The 22,296-nt window shown below is 46.1% G+C and overlaps 1 protein-coding gene across 1 annotated transcript in view; it reads right to left on the reverse strand.

The window, feature by feature from the left end:
• Positions 1–21,905, reverse strand: part of Ifnar2 (interferon alpha and beta receptor subunit 2) — a 45,783-nt gene extending 23,878 nt beyond the window's left edge. Inside the window, exon 1 of the mRNA XM_041673286.1 lies at positions 21,607–21,905. Within this exon, the coding sequence (XP_041529220.1) occupies positions 21,607–21,620 (14 nt within the window). The 5' untranslated portion in view covers positions 21,621–21,905. The remainder of the gene's footprint in view (positions 1–21,606) is intronic.
• Between the last annotated feature and the right edge of the window lie 391 nt (positions 21,906–22,296).

Consider the following 22,296-nt stretch of genomic DNA (forward strand, 5'->3'; position numbering starts at 1 on the left):
AAGGAGATTTTTTTAAAGCTTAAATGTTTGAATAGACAATGAGTATTGGGTTAATTTATTTTTAATTATTAAAAAATTAAATTAACAAATCTGACCGTGTCTGTGTGTGGGTATGTGTATGTAAGCAGGGGCGCCTGTGGAGGCCCAAGGAGCTGGAGTTACAGGCGGTTATGAGCCTCCCTTCATGGGTGCTGAGGATTGAACCTGAACCTTCTGTAAACCTAACTGCTGAGACATCTCTCTAGCACCTATGTTATTACTATGTGACACAGGCTGGCTTGAACTTGAACAAGCCTCCTGGCTCAGTCTCCCAAGTGCTAAGATTACAGCCAGGCACCACCATCCTGGCTAAATGAATTTCCCTTTCTTGCAGACAAGAGGTAGAATAGTCAACCATTTCCTATTTATTTTTTTTCTCCTAAAAAAACAAATTCGACAGGTCTTCCCACCAGAGAAAATGCTTCTGTTTTTAAAATATAGTTGTTCAGTATGTCTCCATGGACACACTATCACTTAGGAAGTTTCTCCACCCATCGCTGGTTCTGCCATGTGTTCCCCACCATGATGGATTAGCCTCTCAAAGTGTGAGCCAACACAATCCTCTCCTTCTGACCAGGTATTTGGTTAACTAAAACAGAACACTAGCAACAAGACTAGCCATTGCTGTCACAACCTTGACCATGCGGTTCCTAAGTCTTGGGGAGGGTTTTCCGGAGGAATGTGGAAGACTTTGGAGCTGTTGGCGACAGAAGCTTTTAAGTGCCTATTAAGTGCTTAAAGCTTTAATAGGGATTTGGAAGGCCAAAATGCTCTCAGATACACAAGCAGTAGAGACTCGACTCTATGGTTTCAGAGAGGAACAAGGACTCTCCGGGGAATCTGGCTAAATGTCTCCGCCTGTGGCCCGAGGAGGCTGAGTTGGAAGTCAGGGGCTGATTTGTTTGAAGGAGCATGTCTTAATTAAAGATGGGATGCACACGCAGGCTGCCACGGTTACTGCTCACCGCTCTTATCCAGGTCTGTGCTGAAAGAGAGCAACAGGTGATGCCGAAAACCACGGAGAAACACGAAGCCTGGCAAGGAAGGCAGCGCGTTGAAAGCTGCTTGCAGGCAAGGTGGGTGTGGGCCACCCTGGCAACTGTTAACGATGTTAGCGCCACTAAAGAGAAGCCAGGGAGTTTGCACTTGGCTAGGATCATAAGAAAGTTATCCCAAAGGCAGGATGCCGCCCACTGAGCGCTCCGGGCTATAACAATGCCTTCCACTGGGAAAAGAAGGCCACTGGAGAGGTAGACAGAATCCACTGGTATCCGCTCCCCCCCTCCATGCCCCATTGCAAAACAGCTGCCTAGGACAGCAGCTGAGGTACACGGAGGCCACCCTGCATCTCAAGGTGGCAGCAGATCTTGGTGTTCTGTGTGGTGCTGGTTTTGCAGGAATGCAAGACCCAAGACTGCGTGGATTAAAGGAGTCTTCTACCAGTCCTGAGGAGGGTATAGCACGTGTTTCTAGAATTCATCTCCTGAATAGGCTGCGTGTGAAGCTGTGAGGTCAAGCCCACACTGTAATATGGACTTAGGTATCGAAGACATCAAAAATGTGGGATGTTCACCAAGGAAAGCGGCAGGTGGCAAGTTGGAGCTGGTCCAAGGAGAAGGTCATGAGTACCACAGGCAGAACTGGAGGGGCCGGGCTGCCCAAGACTGTAATAGCTCAAGTGGACCCCAGCTATAGCTCCAGGACTCTAGATGCCAGAGGTGGAACTTTAGGATTTGGTATTGGGATTTGGTCTTGCTTTGGTCCAGTCCTTCCTGCTGTGGCTGTGATATTGGATTTCCCAGTGTTCAGACTTGTAAGCCAAACAAACCTCTGCTTATTAAAAATTTCCCAGTCTGTGCTGTTCTATTAGTCTAGCAGAAAATGAGTGAAGACCATGGTATATGGCTATTAGGTTATTACAGGGAACAACACAGGAAGAATTTAACACCGTCTAGTTACACACATGTGAACAAGGTGTACACCCACCAGCAGGGAACATTCAGGGCCTCCTGCTAGCAACAGGGGAGGCATCACTACTTGGACACTGAAGAGAAAACACAAGACCAGCAGGAGCTTGTATGGAGAAACCCATCTGAAGAGTATGACAGACAACAAAATGACACCTCCAGGCCACAGAGGCTTCAGGGTGGGACTGAGGACACATGGCTTTCATTACGTCATTATATCACATGTCCAAACTCAGCTAGGGTGGTGGTGTGTGCCTGCAGGACAGGAGCCTAGGGGAAGACCGTAAAAGCTGGGCCTGGGGGACAAACAGTAGTGCCTAGGTGAGGGGGTTAAACATTCTAACTTTGACAGAAATTGTCTTGCCGCTGGCCTTTACGGCTGTACCAATTCACAGAGGTGTTTGCCCTCCACGCCCTCTCCACAGCATCCAAACCTTGGGTTTTATTTTTTATCAAATTTATAAATAAAAACCCTCTTTCCTTATATTAGTTTTTCTCTCTTATTCTGGGTGGGAGTTAGGTATCTTTCCACACATTTGAAGGCTACGTACCATTCTTTTCTGTCAACTCTTTCTTTCACTTCTATTGATGTTTTTCTCTTTTTGGCGGGGACTCTCTAAGTATGAGAACCTGACAATTCACTGTATGAATCACATCTTTTTTTCTCTTTCTAGAGAGTTCCCTGCCTGCTTTTGATTGCAAGTTCTGGCATGTGCATTCACGTGTGTGTGTGTGTGTGTGTGTGTGTGTGTGTGTACACGTGTGTATATGTGTGTGTACATCGTTTGGGAGCTCCTGGTGTTCATGCTTCCACATGGAAAGGTACAATTGTCCCTCCTTATCCGTGGATTCAGCCTTAGTGGATTTGACCAGTTGTGAATCAAAAATACCAGAAAAAGAATTGTCTGTATTGAATTGGTACAAACAATTGTTTTTCTTTTCATTATTCCCTAAACAATACAATGTAACTGCTTACATTTCATTTGAATTGTACTAGGTAGTACATGTAATTTAGACATGATTTTTTAAATTGATTTTATTGAGCTATACATTTTCTCTGCTCCACTCCCTGCCTCCCCACTCCCCTTCAAACCTCTCTCAGGGTCCCCATGCTCCCAATTTACTCATGAGATCTTGTTTTTTTTTTTCTACTTCTCATGTAGTTTAGACTCAAGTATGTCTCTTTTAGGGTCCTCATTGTTGTCTAGATTCCCTGAGATTGTGATTTGTAAGCCAGTTTTCTTTGTTTTATGTCTAAAAGCCACTGATCAGTGAGAACATATGATGTTTGTCTTTCTGGGTCTGGGTTACCTCACTCAATATGATATTTTCTAGCTCCATCCATTTGCCTGCAAATTTCAAGATGTAATTGTTTTTTTCTGCTGTGTAGTACTCCACTGTGTAAATGTACCACATTTTTCTTATCCATTCTTTAGTTGAGGGGCATTTAGGTTGTTTCCAGGTTCTGGCTGTGACAAACAATGCTGCTATAAACATAGTTGAGCACATGTCCTTGTGGCACAATTGAGTATCCTTTGGATATATACCCAAAAGTGATATTGCTGGGTCCTGAGAAGGCTGTTTCCTAATTTTCTGAGAAATCACCATACTGATATCCAAAGGGGCTGTACCAGCTTGCACTCCCACCAGCAATGGGAGAGTGTTCCCTTTCCCCCACAACCTCTCCAGCATAAGTTGTTATCAGTGTTTTTGATCTTGGCCATTCTTACAGGTGTAAGATGGAATCTCAGAGTTGTTTTGAGTTGCATTTCTCTGATGGCTAAGGATGTTGAGCATTTCCTTAAGTGTCTTTCAGCCATTTTAGATTCCTCTGTTGAGAGTTCTCTGTTTATGTCTGTACTCCATTTTTTTATTGGATTATTTTTTCTTTTGATGACCAAATTCTTGAGTTTTTTGTATATTTTGGAGATCAGCCCTCTGTCCGATGTGGGGTTGGTAAAGATCTTTCCCATTCTGTAGGCTCCCTTTTTGTCTTGTTGACCGTGTCCATTGCTTTACAGAAGCTTCTTAATTTCAGGAGGTCCCATTTATTAATTGTTGCTCTCAGTGTCTGTGCTACTGGGATTATACTTAGGAAGTATATATATTTATTAATTTCCTGTGTCAGTGTGTTCAAGTGTACTTCCCAGTTTCTCTTCTATGAGGTTCATGAGGTCTTTGATCCATTTGGACTTGAGTTTTATGCATGGCAATAGATATGGATCTATTTTCATTCTTCTACATGTTGATATCCAGTTATGCCAGCACCATTTGTTAAATACGCTTTCTTTTTTCCATTTTATAGTTTTTGCTTCTTTGTCAAAAATCAGGTGTTCGAAGATGTGTGGATTGATATCCGGGTCTTCTATTTAGTTCCATTGGTCCTCCTGTCTGTTTTTATGCCAGTACCAGGCCGTTTTCAGTACTGTAGCTCTGTAGTAGAGTTGAAGTCAGGGATTATGATGCTTTCAGAAAGTTCATTATTGTACAGGATTGTGTTGGCTTTCCTGGGTTTTTCGCTTTTCCATATGAAATTGAGTACTGGTCTTTTGAGGTCTGTGAAGAATTTTGCTGGGATTTTGATGGGCATTACATTGAATCTGTAGATTGCTTTCGGCAAGACTGCCATTTTTCCTATGTTAATTCTCCTTACTCAAGAGCATGAGAGATCTTTCCATTTTCTGGTGTCTTCTTCAATTTCTTTCTTCAAAGATTTAAAATTCTTGTCATGCATGTCTTCACTTGTTTGGTTAAAGTTACTCCGAGATGTTTTATGCTATTTGTGGCTATTGTGAAGGGTGATATTTCTCTGATTTCTTTCTCAGACCATTTATCATCTGTGTAAGGAAAGGCTACTGATTTTTTTTTTTTTTTAGTTAATCTTGTATCCTGCTACATTACTGAAGGTGCTTATGAGTTGTTGAAGTTCCTTGGTAGAATTTTTGGGGTTGCTTATGTAAACTATCATATCATTAGCAAACAGAGTTTGACTTCTTTTTCCAATTTGTATCCCCTTAATCTCCTTTTGTTTTATTATTGCTCTAGCTAGAACCTCAAGAAGTATATTGAATAGATATGGAGAGAGTGGACAACCTTGTCTTATTCCTGATTTCAGTGGAATTGCTGGGACTTTCTCTCCATTTAGTTTGATGTTGGCTGGTGGCTTGCTGTATATTGCTTTATTACATTTAGGTTTGTTCCTTGTACCCCTGCTCTCTCCAAGACCTTTATCATGAAGGGATGTTATATTTTGTCGAAAGCTTTTTCAGCATCTAATATCATGTGGTTTTTATTTTTTAGATTATTTATATGGTGGAACATATTGACCAATTTTTGTCTGTTGAACTATTCCTGCATCTCTGGGATGAAGTCAACTTGATCATGGTGGATGATGATTCTGATGTGTTCTTGGATTCGATTTGCCAGTATTTTTACTAAGTATTTTTGCATAAATGTTCATGAGTGAGATTGATCTGTAATTCTCTTTCTTAGTGATGTCTTTCTGTGGTTTGGGTGTGAGGGTAATTGTAGTCTGATAAAAAGAGTTTGGCAATGTTCCTTCTGTTTCTACTGTGTGGAACAATTTGAGGAGTATTGGTATTAGCTCTTCTTTGAAAATCTTTTCGAACTCTGAGCTGAAACCATCTGGTCCTGGGCTTTTTTTGCTTGGAAGATTTTTAATGACTGTTTCTATTTCTTTAGCAGTTGTAGGGCTATTTACTTTGCTTATCTTGTCTTGATTTAATTTTGGTAAGTGATATTTATCCAGAAAGTTGTCCATTTCCTTTAAGTTTTCCAATTTTGTGGAATGCAGGTTTTCAAAATATGATCTAATGATTCTCTGAAGTTCCTCCATGTCTCATGTCTGTTGTTATATCCCCCTTTTCATTTCTGATTTTGTTAACTTAGATATTCTCTCTCTGCCTTTTGGTTAGTTTGCATAAAGGTTTGTCTGTTTTTTTATTTTTCTCGAAGAACCAACTCTTTGTCTCATTGATTCTTTGTATTGTTTTCTTTGTTTTCATTTTGTTGATCTCACCTCTCAATTTGATTATTTCCTGCCGTCTAGTTCTCCTGGATGTTTGTTTCTTTTTGTTCTAAAGTTTTCAAATGTTCTGTTAATTCACTAGTGTGGGATTTTTCCAGCTTCTTTATGTAGGTTTTTAGTGCTATGAACTTTCCTCTTAACACTGCTTTTATTGTGTTCCCTAAATTTGGGCATGTTGTGTGGTCATTTTCATTGAATTTTAGGAAGTCTTTAATTTCTCACTTTGTTTCTTCCTTGACCCATTGATGCGTCAGGTAAGCATTGTTTAATTTCCATGTGTTTGTGGGCTTTCTGGAATTAGTATTGCTGTTGAATTCTAATTTTAAGCCATGATGATCTGATAAGATACATGGGGTTATTCCAGTTTTTTTTTTTTTATCTGTTGAGGTTTGTTTTGTTACCTAGTATGTGATCATTTTTTTTTTGAGAAGGTTTCATGAGATGCTGTGAAGAAGGTATATTCTTTTATGTTTGGATGGAATGTTCTATAGATGTCTGTTAAGTCCATTTGAGTCATAACATCTGTTAGTTCCCTTATTTCTCTGTTAATTTTCTGTCTGACTGACTGTCCAGTAGCGAGAGTGAAGTGTTGAAGTCTCCCACTGTTAGTGTGTGGGGTTTAATGTGTGATTTAAGCTTTAGAAGTGATTCGTTTACAAATGAAGGTGCCCTTGTATTCGGGGAATAGGTGTTCAGTATTGTCATTTCCTCTTGATGGATTTTTCCTGTGATTAATATGAAATGTCCTTCTTTGTCTCTTTTGATTGATTTTGGTTTGAAGTCTATTTTATTATATATTAGGTTAGCTAAACCAGCTTGTTTCTTAGGTCCATTTGATTGGAAATTTTTTTACCAACCCTTTATTCTGAGGCAATGTCTGTCTTTGAGGTTGAGGTATGTTTCTTGTATGCAGAAGGAAGATGGATTCTGTTTTTGTATCCAATCTATTAGTCTGTGTCTTTTTATAGGTGAGTTGAGTCCATTTGCACTAAGGGATATTAATGACCAGTGATTGCTATCTTCTGGTAATTTAGTTTTTGTTGTTGGTTACGCTAATTTGTGTGTTTTTCCCTTATTTGGGATTTTCTGTTGTGAGATCATCAATTGTCTGTGTTTTTGTTGATGTAGCCAACTTCCTTGGGTTGGAGTTTTTCTTCTAGTACTTTATGTAGGGCTGGGTTTATGGCTAGGTTAAATCTGGTTTTGTCATGGAATATCTTGTTTTGTCCTTCTACGGTGATTGAAAGTTTTACTGGGTATAGTAGTCTGGGCTGGCATCTGTGGTCTCTTAATGTCTGCATAACGCTTGAATAGGACATTCTGGTCTTTATGTTTCCATTGAAAAGTCAGGTATAATTCTGATAGGTCTGCCTTTATATGTTACTTGGCCTTTTTTTTTTTTTGCAGCTCTTAATATTCTTTCTTTATTCTGAATGTTTAATGTCTTGATTATTATGTGGTGATGGAACTTTTTTTTTTAATCCAATCTCCTTGATGTTCTGTAAACTTCTTGTGTCTTAATATGCATATCTTTCTTTAGGTTGTGAAAGTTTTCTTCTATAATTTTGGTGAATATATTTCCTGTGCCTTTGAGCTGGAGTTCTTCTATCCTTACTATTCTTAGGTTTGGTCTTTTCATTGTGTCCCATATTTCCTGGATATTTTGTGTCAAGCTTTTGTTAGATTTAATGTTTTCTTTGACCGATGAGTCTATTTCCTCTATTGTATCTTCAGCGCTTGAGACTCTCTCTTCCATCTTTTGTATTCCGCTGTTTATGCTTTCATTTGTGGTTCCTGATTATTTTCTCATGATTTCTATTTTTATAATTCTCTTGGCTTGTGTTTTTTTCATTGCCTATATTTCAGTTTTCAAGTCATGAATAGTTTCTTTTAATTGTTTGATTGCTTTTTCTTGGTTTTCTTTAAGGGATTTGTTGATTTCTTCCAATTTTTTCTTTGTCTTTTCCTCTATTTCATTTTTCATTTCCTTTTTAAGGGTCTCATACATTCTCCTAAAGTTATTTTTTAGGTCATTTTCTTCTGCTTCATCTGTGATTGGTTGTTCAAGTCTTGCTGTTATAAGGTCACTAGTTTTTATTGGTGTGGTGTTGCCCTTTGTGGTGTTAAGTGTGTTCTTATCTTGTCTACCCATCTTTTCCTCTGATTGGTGTAGTTGAGGCTGTCTGTGACTCTGGTGGCCAGTCTTCCAGGTGCCAGTAGATCCAAGGCTCAGATGGTTGCTCCTTGTGGTGCAGTCAGGGCCACAGTTCCAGTCACCCCGTTGATCACCCCATTGGTCACCCCATTGGTCACTCCATTGGTCACTCCGTGTTCCTGGAGGTTTCTCGGTATTCCTGGGGTTTGCTCTGCAATACCAGGTGTCGTTTAGGTCTATTCCCACAGAGATTGCTTGCTTGGGGCTTCTTCCATTGAGGTTGCTGCCTTGGGCCTGCTCTGGTAGAGGTCTCTGGTTCCTCCCCACTCCCTCTGATGTCCCATACTCCCACCTGGACCCACAGAGGTCCTGGATCAGGCCTATTCCCTCAGAGGTCCCAGACTCACATCCAGATCTGCAGAGGTCCAGGACTACTCTGTCCATAATTTAGACACGATTAAAGAATGCAACTGTGGTGTGTGACAGTGGTCTGTATTCTGTCAATTATATTTTAAATAAACGCTGATTGGCCAGTAGCAAGGCAGGAAGTATAGGCGGTACAACCAGGCAGGAAGTAGAGGCAAGTCAATGAGAACAGGAGAATTCTGGGAAGAAGGAAGCCCACTCCTCTGCAGTCCTGACCTGGCCACAGAAGAAGCAAGATGTGATTGCCTCACTGAAAAAGGTACTGAACCATGTGGCTAACACAGACAAGAAGAATGGGCTAATATAAGTTATAAGAGTTAATAAGAAGCCTGAGCTAATGGGCCAATCAGTTTATAGTTAATGTAGACCTCTGTGTGATTTCTTTGGGACTTAACGACTGTGGGAACCGGGCAGGATAGAAACCCAGTCAACACAACCGGACATGTACAAATTGGGCAACAATTCTTATTTATTTTTGGAACAGGGACTCATGTATTCTACACTGGCCTTGAACTTGCTTTGTAGCAGAGAATGACCTTGAAGTTTTGGTCCTCCTCCTTCTGCTATGCATTGTGTCAGGATTGTAAGGAGTCTACCATCACATCTGACTTTACACAGTGCTGGGGCTCCAACCCACACCCAAATATGCTAGAAGGCATTTTACCACTCCACACACATCACCAACCCTGATATTTACATCTTCAATTTTTGGTCTTCTGAGACAAGATCTCGCCATGTAAATCAGGCTGGCTTTGAATGTGGAAGATCCTCTTGCCTCCTACTTCCTGAGTACTTGGATTCCGGCTGCACATCTCTGTGCCCAGTGAGGATGGGTGTTACACTATACAACAGCATCTTATACATGGGTTTAAGCATCTTTGGAGTTTGGTATTCCAAGTTTCTCTGGAACTGACCTCCGAGGTTATTAAGGAATGACTATATTTATTTTCTTAGTTTCTGGGATTTGAATCTTCGAAAGCATTCCCCACTCCAAGGTGAGACAGGGGTTTCTAAGATTTAAAGGAGCCCCATTTGATCTTATTTATTTTCTCTCATTGAGGTCTTAGAGGTCACAGAGAGATTCTTTGGTCCTCCCACTCCAAAATAAAACTTTCTGAGATGGAAACCAAAAGGAAAAAGGACCACAAAATGGCTGACTCAGCTTAAGCTACAAACAACTTAATAAGACTCCAGAGGGGGCTGAAGAGATGGCTCAGCAGTTAAGAGCATTGCCTGCTCTTCCAAAGGTCCTGAGTTCAATTCCCAGCAACCACATGGTGGCTCACAACCATCTGTAATGAAGTCTGGTGCCCTCTTCTGGCCTGCTGGCAAACACACAGACAGAATATTGTATACATAAAAAAAAAAAAAAGACTCCAGGTTAAAATTTAACTCAGCCCTTCTGCAGAGATTTCCCATCACACTCCCCACTCTCCTGTGGAAGCATCGTTCGGGAGAGCCTTGTGACATGTGTCATCACTTCCCATCACAATTCCACGGGAGAGTGTGCATGGCTAGGAGCCTTCCTGGATGCAGGGGACACTTTCATAGTCTCATCTGGACACCTGCCTGTACCCTTGGTCTTCTTGTTTTTCTGATGATGATGGGTCTTTGTTTTCATGATGTATTTCAAGCAAGACTCGGTTGCTTCAGTAGTGGGAGCACACACACACACACACACATGCGCACATACACACATGCACAAATGCCCACATGTGTGCAAGCACACACTCACACATGCATGCATAGACACACACACACGTGCACACACACACACACACACACACACACACACACTCTTCTTCTCCTTCTGGGCCAAGAAAAATCTTCTCCCTTGCTTTGTTCCAGGCAAACCAGGCTCCGTTTTATACCAGATGGCTTCTAACTAAATCCTTCTTTGTTGACTCTAGTTTCCAGTGCTGGAGTCCTGCCTGAATTCTTAACTGAGACCCTGAAAAGTCTCCCTGACCCCAAACACCTTGGCCTTCCTAAAACAGAGCTCTAATTGTCTCCTCTCTGGAGTCAGCCCCTGTCAGTCTCAGGGTCTTGGATGTAGGACTCCACACTTGTTTCACATTCTCCTGTCTTAAGATTCCTAAGGTACCTTTGACTATGTTTTTTTTTAGCCCCCTTTAATGGGGGGTAGTGGTGCATTCAGGGCACAAAGCCCCAGTTCTTATCTGAGCTCTTTTCTCTTCCCAAAACAAGATGGGCTAACCGGACTCAGGAATGCTATTGCTCCATGTTTGGGTGCCAACTAGGTCACAGCAGTGGGATCTCATTGTTCCACTGAAGCCCTCCGGAGGCAAGCACCAGGAGGTCAGGGTGGGGTGGTTCAGCCCAGAGATGGATGGACTGGAACCATTTGTTCTTTTACTAATGGGAAGCTGGCTGGAGTCTGGGTGGGAACAAGTTGATAACCACCCCCCCCCAACACTAGCAGACTTACAATAGAGGTCTGCAGATACCTCAACATGGCCAGAAGGCTACAGGATGGCCAGTCAGCTACAGGAGGGTGAGTCCTTAGAAAACGGAACAGGGGAGCTGACAGGAAGGAGCCTGTCAGGCCTATATTCACTCATGCTGAGAGTCCTCACTGAGGCAGAACCCACACTTTATACCTGTGGGGATCTGTAGCACCACCAGTGCACTCCCCCAATGCCCTTCCCACCCCAGTACACTCCCCCAATGTCCTTCCTCCCCCCAGTGCACTCCCCCCAATGCCCTTCCTCCCCCAGTGCACTCCCCCCAATGCCCTTCCTCCCCCAGTGCACTCCCCCAATGCCCTTCCTCCCCCCCAGTACACTACTCCCAATGCCCTTCCTCCCCCCAGTACACTCCCTCCAATGCCCTTCCTCCCCCAGTACACTCCCTCCAATGTCCTTCCTCCCCCCCCTACACTCCTCCCAATGCCCTTCCCCCGTGCACTCCCCCCAATGCCCTTCCTCCCCCCAGTGCACTCCCCCAATGCCCTTTCTCCCCCCCAGTACACTCCCCCCAATGCCCTTCCTCCCCCCCAGTACACTCCCTCCAATGCCCTTCCTCCCCCCAGTACACTCCCCCCAATGTCCTTCCTCCCCCCCCTACACTCCTCCCAATGCCCTTCCCCCGTGCACTCCCCACAATGCCCTTCCCACCCCCAGTGCACTCCCCCCAATGCCCTTCCTCCCCCCAGTGCACTCCCCCAATGCCCTTCCCACCCCCAGTACACTCCCCCAATGCCCTTCCCACCCCCACTGCACTCCCCCAATGCCCTTCCTCCCCCCCTGCACTCCCCCCAATGCCCTTCCCACCCCCAGTGCACTCCCTCCAATGCCCTTCCTCCCCCCCTGCACTCCCCCCAATGCCCTTCCCACCCCCAGTGCACGTCCCCAATGCCCTTCCCCCCAGTGCACTCCCCCAATGCCCTTCCTCCCCCCCCCGTGCACTCCTCCCAATGCCCTTCCCCCGTGCACTCCCCCCAATGCCCTTCCCACCCCCACTGCACTCCCCCTAATGCCCTTCCCACCCCCTCTGCACTCCCCCCAATGCCCTTCCCACCCCCAGTGCACTCCCTCCAATGCCCTTCCTCCCCCCCCCGCACTCCTCCCAATGCCCTTCCCCCATGCACTCCCCCAATGCCCTTCCTCCCCCCCCCGTGCACTCCTCCCAATGCCCTTCCCCCATGCACTCCCCCAATGCCCTTCCTCCCCCCAGTACACTCCCCCAATGCCCTTCCCACCCCCTCTGCAATCCCCCCAATGCCCTTCCCACCCCCAGTACACTCCCCCAATGCCCTTCCTCCCCCCCAGTGCACTCCCCCAATGTCCTTCCTCCCCCCCATGCACTCCTCCCAATTCCCTTCCCCCATGCACTCCCCCCAATGCCCTTCCCCCGTGCACTCCCCCAATGCCCTTCCTCCCCCCCAGTGCACTCTCCCCAATGCCCTTCCTCCCCCCAGTACACTCCCCCAATGCCCTTCCCACCCCCAGTGCACTCCCCCAATGCCCTTCCTCCCCACAGTGCACTCCCCCAATGTCCTTCCTCCCCCCCAGTGCACTCCCCCAATGTCCTTCCCACCCCCAGTGCACTCCCCCAATGCCCTTCCCCCCAGTGTACTCCCCCCAATGCCCTTCCCCTGTGCACTCTCCACAATGCACCTCCCACCCCCCAATGCACTCCCCCAGTGCACTTCCCACCCCCTAGTGCACCTCCCATCCCCCAATGCACCCCCCCAGTGCACCTCCTCACCCCCAGCATCCTCTTTGCATCCTTTAGTATGGAAAAAAATAAAAACATGGAAAAAGTAAAAATGGCTCAAAAACGGTCACAAGAAGACCACACATCCTTTTCTGAACCTTGGAGATTTTTCCACAGAGGTAAGTTGCTACTTAGATCCAGATATTATTAGGTCAGTAACTTAATCTTCCCAACAAACCATTATCAGGAGTCTCACAACACCTTTTGAGGCTTGAGAAATACTGGAATGCCTGGTTTTGCTTGGTTTGAGTGCAGGTGTGATCAGGTTTGTGTGCGCTGCTATGTGCAGGCCAGAGGCCGATGTGTGTGTGGATGCGTGTGCAGGTCAGAGGCCGATGTGTGTGTGGATGCGTGTGGAGGTCAGAGGCCGATGTGTGTGTGGATGCGTGTGGAGGTCAGAGGTCGATGTGTGTGGATGCGTGTGGAGGTCAGAGGCCGATGTGTGTGTGCGCTGCTATGTGCAGGCCAGAGGCCGATGTGTGTGTGGATGCGTGTGGAGGTCAGAGGCCGATGTGTGTGTGGATGCGTGTGGAGGTCAGAGGCCGATGTGTGTGTGGATGCGTGTGGAGGTCAGAGGTCGATGTGTGTGGATGCGTGTGGAGGTCAGAGGCCAATGTGTGTGTGGATGCGTGTGCAGGCCAGAGGTGGATGCGTGTGGAGGCTGGAGGTTGATGTGTGTGTGGATGCGTGTGCAGGCCAGAGGATGTAGTGTGTGGATGTGTGTACAGGCCAGAGGTCGATATGGGGTGTCTTTCTCTATCACTCTTTCACTTTGTTTATGTTTGGCAAGCAGCAAGAAATCTTATTTAAAGAGACAGATGACTCCACAGGAGCAGCTGGCTCTTAGAGCTCAAGGGCAGCCTCACCTCACTTTGCTGAGGCAGAGTCTCCCACTGGGAGCCTGGCGCCTACAGATAGGGCTGCTTTGGCTGCCCAGGGTGCCAACCCCCGCCCCCCCTGCCCCGTGTCAATCACCCAGAGCTAGGATTACAGGGCTGTGCCACCTTTTTTTTTTTTTTTTAAACTGGGTTCTAGGGGATTGAACACCAACTCCTGCTTGAGTGACAAGTGACCCATGGAGCCACCTGCCCAGCCTGAGATTTGCTTTCTGACCGGAACAGTCTGCCTGAGGACCATCTTGGTTTGTGTCACTTTCCAGCCGCCAGACTTGATCCTGCTTATCCCCCAACCCCACCCCACCTCCATGCCATGCATGGCCACCAAAAGCTCAGTGAGGGCCCAGCAGAGCACTCTCCTGGCTTCTAAGCCGACCTGTGCCCGAGCCAATCTGTCCTGCACTGAGATAAAACTGCCCAAGTTTTCCTCCTGACCTTGTTCATGATTTCCACTTGTCTCCACTTTTATTATCTAGTTTGTTGCCCCCACACTGGCCTTTCATATTTGAGGTCTGACCTTTGACTTTCAACCTGCATGACCTGCTCAGCAGACAAGGCTCCCCCCCCCGCCCCGCCCCCTTGTATCCTTCAGAGCCATTGATTCTGGCAAAGTCTGGGGACAGTTGGGCTTTTTGGTTCGTTTGTTTTGGTTTTTCCTCCTTTACTTTTTCTTCCTGCATCCTAACTAGTTCTTTTTCATTGAAGGGAATCCTTTACGGCCTCTTGAGCTGAGCGGTCATGCCAGACTTTTAGAACATGGCTAGTTTATGCCAGCAGGCCTTTGTCTTTGCCCCAGTGGTATTTCCTTTGTGCTATTTTCGTGTGCACTTTCTGTTGTACTTGTGACTTTTGCTGTATGAAGGATTCCAACTATTCTAAGCATGTGATTGTACTCTGTCTTCTAGGAGAGTCTTCTAATTGATTTATCTTTGTGTCTTTCCGCTGCTTTCATTTGGGTTTAAATCAAGTCTTTCTAGAGTTAAAATATTTTTATTTGAGCCGGGCAGTGATGGCATATGCCTTTAATCCCAGCACTCTACAGATAGAGGTAGGTGGATCTCTATGAGTTCGAGGGTAGCCTGGGCTACAAGAGCTACTTTCAGGATAGTTAGGATTGCCAGGACTGTTACACAGAGAGACCCTAACTCTAAAAATCAAAAAACAAATAAACAAAAAAACATATTTGGGGGTTGGAGAGAAGACTCAACAGTTGAGAGGCCTTGTTACTCTTGCAGAGAACCCAGGTTCTAATCCCACATGGTGGCTCACAACCATCTATAACTCCAGTTCTAGAGGATCTGACTCCCTTTTCTGACCTCTGTGGGAATTAACCATGCACATAGCACAATGCATATATGCAGGCCAAATACACATAAAACAAAATGAATAAATCTAATTTTAAAAACGAAATCTATACATTCATTTTGTCCCTGTTTCCCATGCTCTCCCCTGACTCGTGGCTTCTGTGACTGTGTCCCTGTTTCCCATGCTCTCCCTGACTCGTGGCTTCTGTGACTGTGTCCCTGTTTCCCACGCTCTCCCTGACTCGTGGCTTCTGTGACTGTGTCCCTGTTTCCCATGCTCTCCCTGACTCGTGGCTTCTGTGACTGTGTCCCTGCGGTCTTCCACTCACATGGAGTCTTCTGCATCCAGTCTTGCTTTCCATGTCCATTTCCTCACCTTTGAGTTTGTTGTAGTGATTTAAAATGCTGATGCAGTATTTTTATTTCAAAGCTTTATATATGCATATGATGCATTTTGATTAATAGGAAGCTGATTTCTCAGACTCACACCCCTCCCCAACTCCACGACTAATCTCACAACAGCTTTTTTTTTTTTTTTTTTAAAATAACTTATTGGGTTCAATACAAGAATGGCTGTGGGGCCGTCTGCTGGTGCATAGCCAACCTCCCTGAGGCCACTCTCATGAAGAAAACAATTTCTTCTCTAGATGAAAGGCTGTTCTCCTTCTGCTACATAGACACAGAATCAAAGTGTCTCTCTACCACAGAAGAGCGCAGTCTTGGTCCTCAGGGGAGCATCTCTGAGCAGTGGCCTTGGGAGGGTGACGGTTAACACACACTCACAGCTGGCCACGGCACAAAGTAAGCGGGACATCTGGATCATGTGTCCTCCTCCCAAGGTTCAGGGAAGCATGGAAGGGAGCCAGGGGCAGGAGGACTAGGGAAAACTCTTCTACACAGGACAGACTCACTGCAGTTATGAGCTCACTATGGGTACCTGAACAAGACCAGGCTAGTGAATATTCCAGCATGAATTCCATTTTATTAACTTGTAAGGAAATTCTTCAGCTCCAAGATATAAATATATATCAGCCAAAAGCTATCACACACACACACACACACACACACTAAACCTATGCCTGTGTATTTGAGATAAGGACTCATATACCATGACATAAACAAGGATGACCCTGAGTTTCTGATCCTTCTGCCTCCACCTCCCAGAATGCTAGGGTGATAGGCGTGTCACCAGGTAGATGGGATGAAACCTAGCAGGCCTCATGCATACTAGGCCAGCACTCTACCAAGGGAGCTACAGCCCAGTCCCTTATAGATATTTTAAAGTAAGACTCCTTGCATGCTACCCTATCTTTCCTCGGCCTCCCAGCCCTCTCTGCTGCACGGGGCTGGCTTCCATTACTGCTATTGTGAAGAAGTGCGTTGGAATCTCATATAGAATCTTATGGCTTCTTTTCTCATATCTCAGCCTGATTTTTCTTGGATGGAGAGCAAGGGCAGCTTCATGTCCCTGAAGGAGGAGCTCGTACTTGAGCTGGGGAGAAGGCACACAAGAGAGTGTGGCCTGCTCCAGAACTCTGTGCGTGTTTTCTCCACAGAGACTCGTGTCTGGTACGTTGCTCACTGCCAGGAGGGGAGAGGCAAGTGACGTCAACTATTCACCCTGGGTTGGTCTCCAACTGGGGCAGAACCTTGGAGCACCTTTCCCCTCTTGCTGGTCTCTGCGTACACAAAAGACTACTGCTCCTCTGCGAGAAAAAGAAAAAGCCACGTCTGCCCACCTGCTTCTTTCCTGGTGATTATAAAATAAAATGTTCAAGAGTTTTGTTGACTTGTAGAACAGTTTCTAGTGCTCAGAGTATGGCTAAATCTTAAAGAATAAGAAATTTTGAAGAATATCTGGATTAAAAATAAACAAACAAAAACTAAGATAAAGTTTAAGGATATCCAGTTTATAAACTGGCTTCTAGGCTAACTAGAGTATTCATCTTCCTATTGGTTCCAGAAATAAAAATTTCCAATCCACCCCTTACTGCACCTCATCCGCACCCCAATTCCTCACCCTTGGTCTACTGTCAGGAGCGTTTTTTAGGAGCTACTGTGGCCATGACGCAACTACAGCTTATAGCAATTGATGGTTCAGATGTCAATCCACCCGAGAAATTACTCTCAGATGGAGGAAGCCTGCCTGGCAGAGCCGGCAGGGCCCTGACTCTGAGAGCTGCTGCTTTCGTCTGGAATTTGTTTGTACAATAACAGCTACGATAGCTCCCCACTCCCATGCATTTTCATGTAACGTGCACATGTAATCTCATGAATACATCTCAATTTTATGGACGCACACATTTCGGGATGGTCAGAAAGATGACTTCTCTCTACACTATGTTCTCCACATCACGGTGAGAAACTCAGAAGCCTGTTCTCTGTCATTAGCCTTCCTGACAGAACCAGTCTGCCAGAAGTGTGCCCTGGATCACAAATGGAACTTTCAGGATTTTACTTATGAAATTGCAGGTGTCTGGCCTTGTAGACTCTAAGGCCCTCAGTGGATTTATGATAAATTAGGGCTGTATTGCAGGTGTCTGTCCTTGTTCTTAGTCCTTCAAGAGACCAATAGTTCCCAACTGACTAACCGTGTCTAGATATTATTAATCACATTTCAGATGTGTAAAATAATTCACATATTCTTTGTCTTTTCTTTAGATCTCTCAATGGTTTAATTTTCTCCCTTTGTAACCTGTAGCAGTTCCTTTAAAGAACTGCCTGACCCCCTCACAGCTGCAGCCGCCCTTAGCTACAAACTAGCTGATTTGTTTTGCTACATATCTTCAAAGAATACCTGTGTCCCAGAGAATTTTCCTTGCAGTTTTTTTTTGCAGTTTTTTGTATTACAAACAAGTTGCTGCTAATGAATGTATATATATATATATACATACACACATACATACACACACACATATATATACATATACATATATATATATATACATGTACACTTGGGAATTTCTAAGGGCAGGAGATATAGATTGAGAAGAAATAAGATGGAGGAGGAGGAGGAGAGAATGTAGAGAAATTAGAACAAGAATGAATTGGAGCAGAGATTTGTAAAGAGACTGGATTAGAATTGAGACAGAGAAGTAGAGTTAAGAAATTACAATTAGGACAAGAGACCTGGAGTAGAGGCAGTAGAATAAAGAGCACACGAACAGAAAGACTCTGTGAGAGAAGATTCTTTTCCTGCAGCCATCAGACTTGAGCTCCTACGCTTATTGCGGTTTCTCTTTCTGAACCTGGATGAGCACCTTCAAGGCAGGCCCTTGAAGGTTCTCCATGGTCGGTTTGCCTCTCACTGTTCCTAAGTTGTCAACCTCCCCTCATAGGACATGCTTCTCATTTATTATTTTCTGGATTGCACACCAGTAGTTCATTCTGGTTTGTGGTTTGTTTATTTTTGCTTCTTACTATGTAGCGCCGCATGGCTTGCTTACAGTTTCAATCTCTCATAGGTTACTATCTGGTTCATTAGTACCATGACAGGGAGCCTCGTGGCATGCAGACAGGTTCTGGAACAGTAGCAGAAAGTAGAGACAAAGAGAGGGAGACTGGCTCTGGAGTGCGCTTCTGAAAGCTCAAAGCTTGCCCCTAGTGACACACCTCCCCAACAGTGTCATGCCTCCTAATCCTTCTCTGCCGGTTTATCAGTTCGGGACTAAGCGTGACAATACCTGAGCCTGCGGGTGTCAATCTCATTCAAACACACTGTTCTGTGTAAGGGATAATGATGTGAAGACAGCTCACACATGAGTATGGGCCCCGGCTCAACCTGCAGTCATGATGGCTGCAGATAAGAAGCGCTGTTATAGCTATTTGTGGTGGTGCACACCTTTAATCCCAGCACTCAGGAGACAGGAGCAGATAGATCTCTGTGAGTTCAAGGCCAACCTGGTCTATAGAGTGAGTTCCAGGACAGCCAGGGCTGTTACACAGAGAAACCCTGTCTCAAAAAACCAAAAAAAAAAAAAAAAAAAAAAAAAACAAGAAACCACAAAAAGGACTGGCAAGCACCTGTGTCCACGCACTGAGCTTTCCTGGATGACAGAGTACACCTTTGACATTCCTGGAATGAGGCATGCTGGTATGTGTTGTAATTAGGAGCGGCGGGCTGCGTCCCCGGCACCTGGCCGCCCACATGGCTAGCTCTAGGTTATGCCCCAAAATAATTACACGGAAACTGTATTCTTTTAAACACCGCTTGGCCCATTTCTATCTAGCCTCTTCTAGGCTAGCTCTTGCACCTGGACTAGCCCATTTCTAATAATCTGCTGTAGCCCACAAGCTGGCTTATCAGGAATGATCTTAACCTGCGTCTGTCTGGAATGGGAGAATCATGGCAACTCCTTGACTCCCGCTTCTTTCTCCCAGCCTTCCGTTCTGTTTACTCCACCCACCTAAGGGTGGGCCTATCAAATGGGCCTAGCAGTTTCTTTATTGCTTAACCAATGAAATCAACAGATTGATATATGACACTCCCACATCAGGTATGAATGACTTCATACTTGGTTACACACTTTTAAGGTAATCTTAAAATCAATGACATTTTAATATGTGTGGTAAACAACAATCAAAGAATATATTTGTGTCACTGAATCTTCAACAGTTTGAAGGCCTTGAGATGTAACAGGAAATGAGTCTGGTGAGGCTCTGTGTGCGCAGGAGGGAGTGACAAAATTATTTTGGCATTTGGGAATTTTTTTTGTGAGTGCCTCCTCTCTCTCTCTCTCTCTCTCTCTCTCTCTCTCTCTCTCTCTCTCTTTCTCTCTCTCTTTGAGCTAAGATCTCACCATGCAGACTACACCAGCCTCAAACACAAACTCTTCTTGCCTTAGTCTCTTGAGTTTTCAGTGAACTCACAGGCTGCAGGTTCCGCAGTGAACCGCCACACCTGTCAACTGAAATATGTGTGTGTGTGTGTGTGTGTGTGTGTGTGTGTGTGTGTGTATCTGTGTGTCTGTGTGTAGATGCAGGTGTAGGTATGTATGTATGTTTTACCTCTGGGCTGGAGATGTGGCTCAGCGATAGAATATCTGTCATTCATCAGATATGGTTTCAGTCCCCATTACCACCTAACAAACCAACAAACCATAAAAAAAAAAGAAAAAGAAAAAGTAGCTTATTTCTAAAACGGTACCTCTTCTGGTTTTCTCTCAGCCAGGCCATCAAACTTTGTTAAGTCACCCAAACCAAACCCGAGGTGGATCTTCTTTAACTCGACAGTAAATAATTAATTAAATTTGCAGCCCTAGGAATCCAAGCTAGGGCTTTCAAGACTACCAGGAAAGGTCTCTATCACTAACTTAATCACCAGCTCCTTCTTAATGTTTAAATAATAATCAGGGGGAAAAAAAACCCTTTAAGTCACATCCGGGTTTTTCTTTTTATGACTTAAAATTGAAAGATCACTTGTGAAACAACAGCCATTTCCTGAGACAAACTGGTGGACCTCATCCGAAGTGGCTCCATCTCTAGTGTGCTGGTGAAGTCGATGAGGACACTTTCGGTGAGCTCTGTTACCGCACCATCTCCACCCCACCTCAGGCTGCCGAGAAGGACCTATAGGCAAGGGCCTGGCATGACGGAGTACACTCAGCCTCTGGTTCAAGTCCCAGCACCTTTCTTAGATGACATTCAGGCTGTTTCGTAAGACCTCTTGCCAAGCAAAACAAGGACATCAAACAAACATTAAAACGTAAACGTTCATAGGTTATCACAAGTTTCCCAGTGAAGCCCTGTTCACCAAATAAATGGATCGACGGGGCCAACTGTTTACGGCAAGCAACTTCTGGCCTGCTTGGCATAGAAAGACAAGCTACCAATGATCCCAGTATTCTTCACCCAGTGCCTTTCCAACGTCCCATCCCCGTCCACCTTCTGCCGTGACCCCTCGCCTCCGATCTCCCACTTTCCCAGGGGTGCATCGGTCGGGATGCAGGACATTTCAATGCCTGCTGCTGTGACCTCGTGTGCTCGTGAGCAAATAATCCTGGGGTTTCTGCTGCGGGCCGGGGTGGGGGGGTGGGGGGGTGGGGGGGCGATCATGCCGCAGACCCGGACCCAGAGGCTGGAGAGGGTAACCCAGCTTGGCAAGGCGGAGTGGATCCCGAGGAACGTCGACCCTCTAGGATCTGGCAGTGGCTAGTGCTGAGGTGTCCCGTGCACACTCAGGGTGAGACGACGCGGGTTGGGTGAAGGCAGATGGAGAGCCCACAAAAACCAGGATTCACCGCAGGAGCGATGAAAAAAGGCGCTGGTGCAGGGTGAGCCGCCGCGTGGAAATGGCCGCGGTGGAGATGGCAGGGGTCGCAGCCCGTGGGGTGCGGGGTCGCAGCCCGTGGGGTGCGCGCTCGCAGGAGCCAGAGTCCCCAGAACCTCCAGGGAACACAGGCAGGAAGAGGCGGAGTCCCGAGGAGGAGAAATGAAAGGGGGATTCCGGGAACTGGCAGCGGGGAGGCGGCCTTGGTCCTACTGTCGGCGGTGCCTGAGGTCCCCACCCACGTTCCAGCGGTCCCCGCAGTACCTGGACAGCTGCATCTCGCAGATTCCCTCGGAGATGTCCCTGGGGCCACCTCGGAGCTGCCCTGGGCAGCAGGCGCTGATGCGCACGGCCGGCGAGCAGTGGCGGCCGGCGAGAGCCGACCCAGGCCGAAAGCGGGAGACTGCGGGGTGATGGCCGGGGCTCCGCGACCCGGAGAGTCTCCGCTAGCAGCAGGGCTTCCCCGGTCTGGAGTAAGATCCGGGCGGCGCTAGCGCGGGCGCCTCGCGATCCTGGCCGCTTGACCAGCGGCGACCTGGGAACAAGGCGCTAGGCGGGGCCGGGGGCGGAGTGAGGCCCGGGCAAAGCCACCAGATTGGGCACTTTCTTAACCATTAGAGTGCAGCATCCCCACCCACTTCAAGTACAGTCTAGGGAGCCAGAGATAACGGATGGGGGGGTGGGGGGGGTGGGGTGGTGTTTTATTATCTTGGCCTCCTCTTGCGGCTAGGTTAGTGTCTAGAGATAACTCGATACAAATATACAGGATGCAGACCCAGTGGTGCGGGTATGTGCTCCCAGCTCCAAGCAAGGCCGGGGCGACAGGATCTCAAATTCAATGCCTTCCTAGGATACAGAGCAAAATCAAGGCCAGCCTGGGCAGTACAGGGAGACCCTGGCTCAAAACACAAAGGAAAAGGGGGTTGGGGTGTCACTGAGTGTCAAAACACTTGC

The sequence above is a fragment of the Microtus oregoni genome, unplaced genomic scaffold (assembly GCF_018167655.1).
Source record: "Microtus oregoni isolate MIOR12 unplaced genomic scaffold, Mior012 000023F_ref0000262, whole genome shotgun sequence".
In the NCBI taxonomy this organism is placed as follows: domain Eukaryota; kingdom Metazoa; phylum Chordata; class Mammalia; order Rodentia; family Cricetidae; genus Microtus; species Microtus oregoni.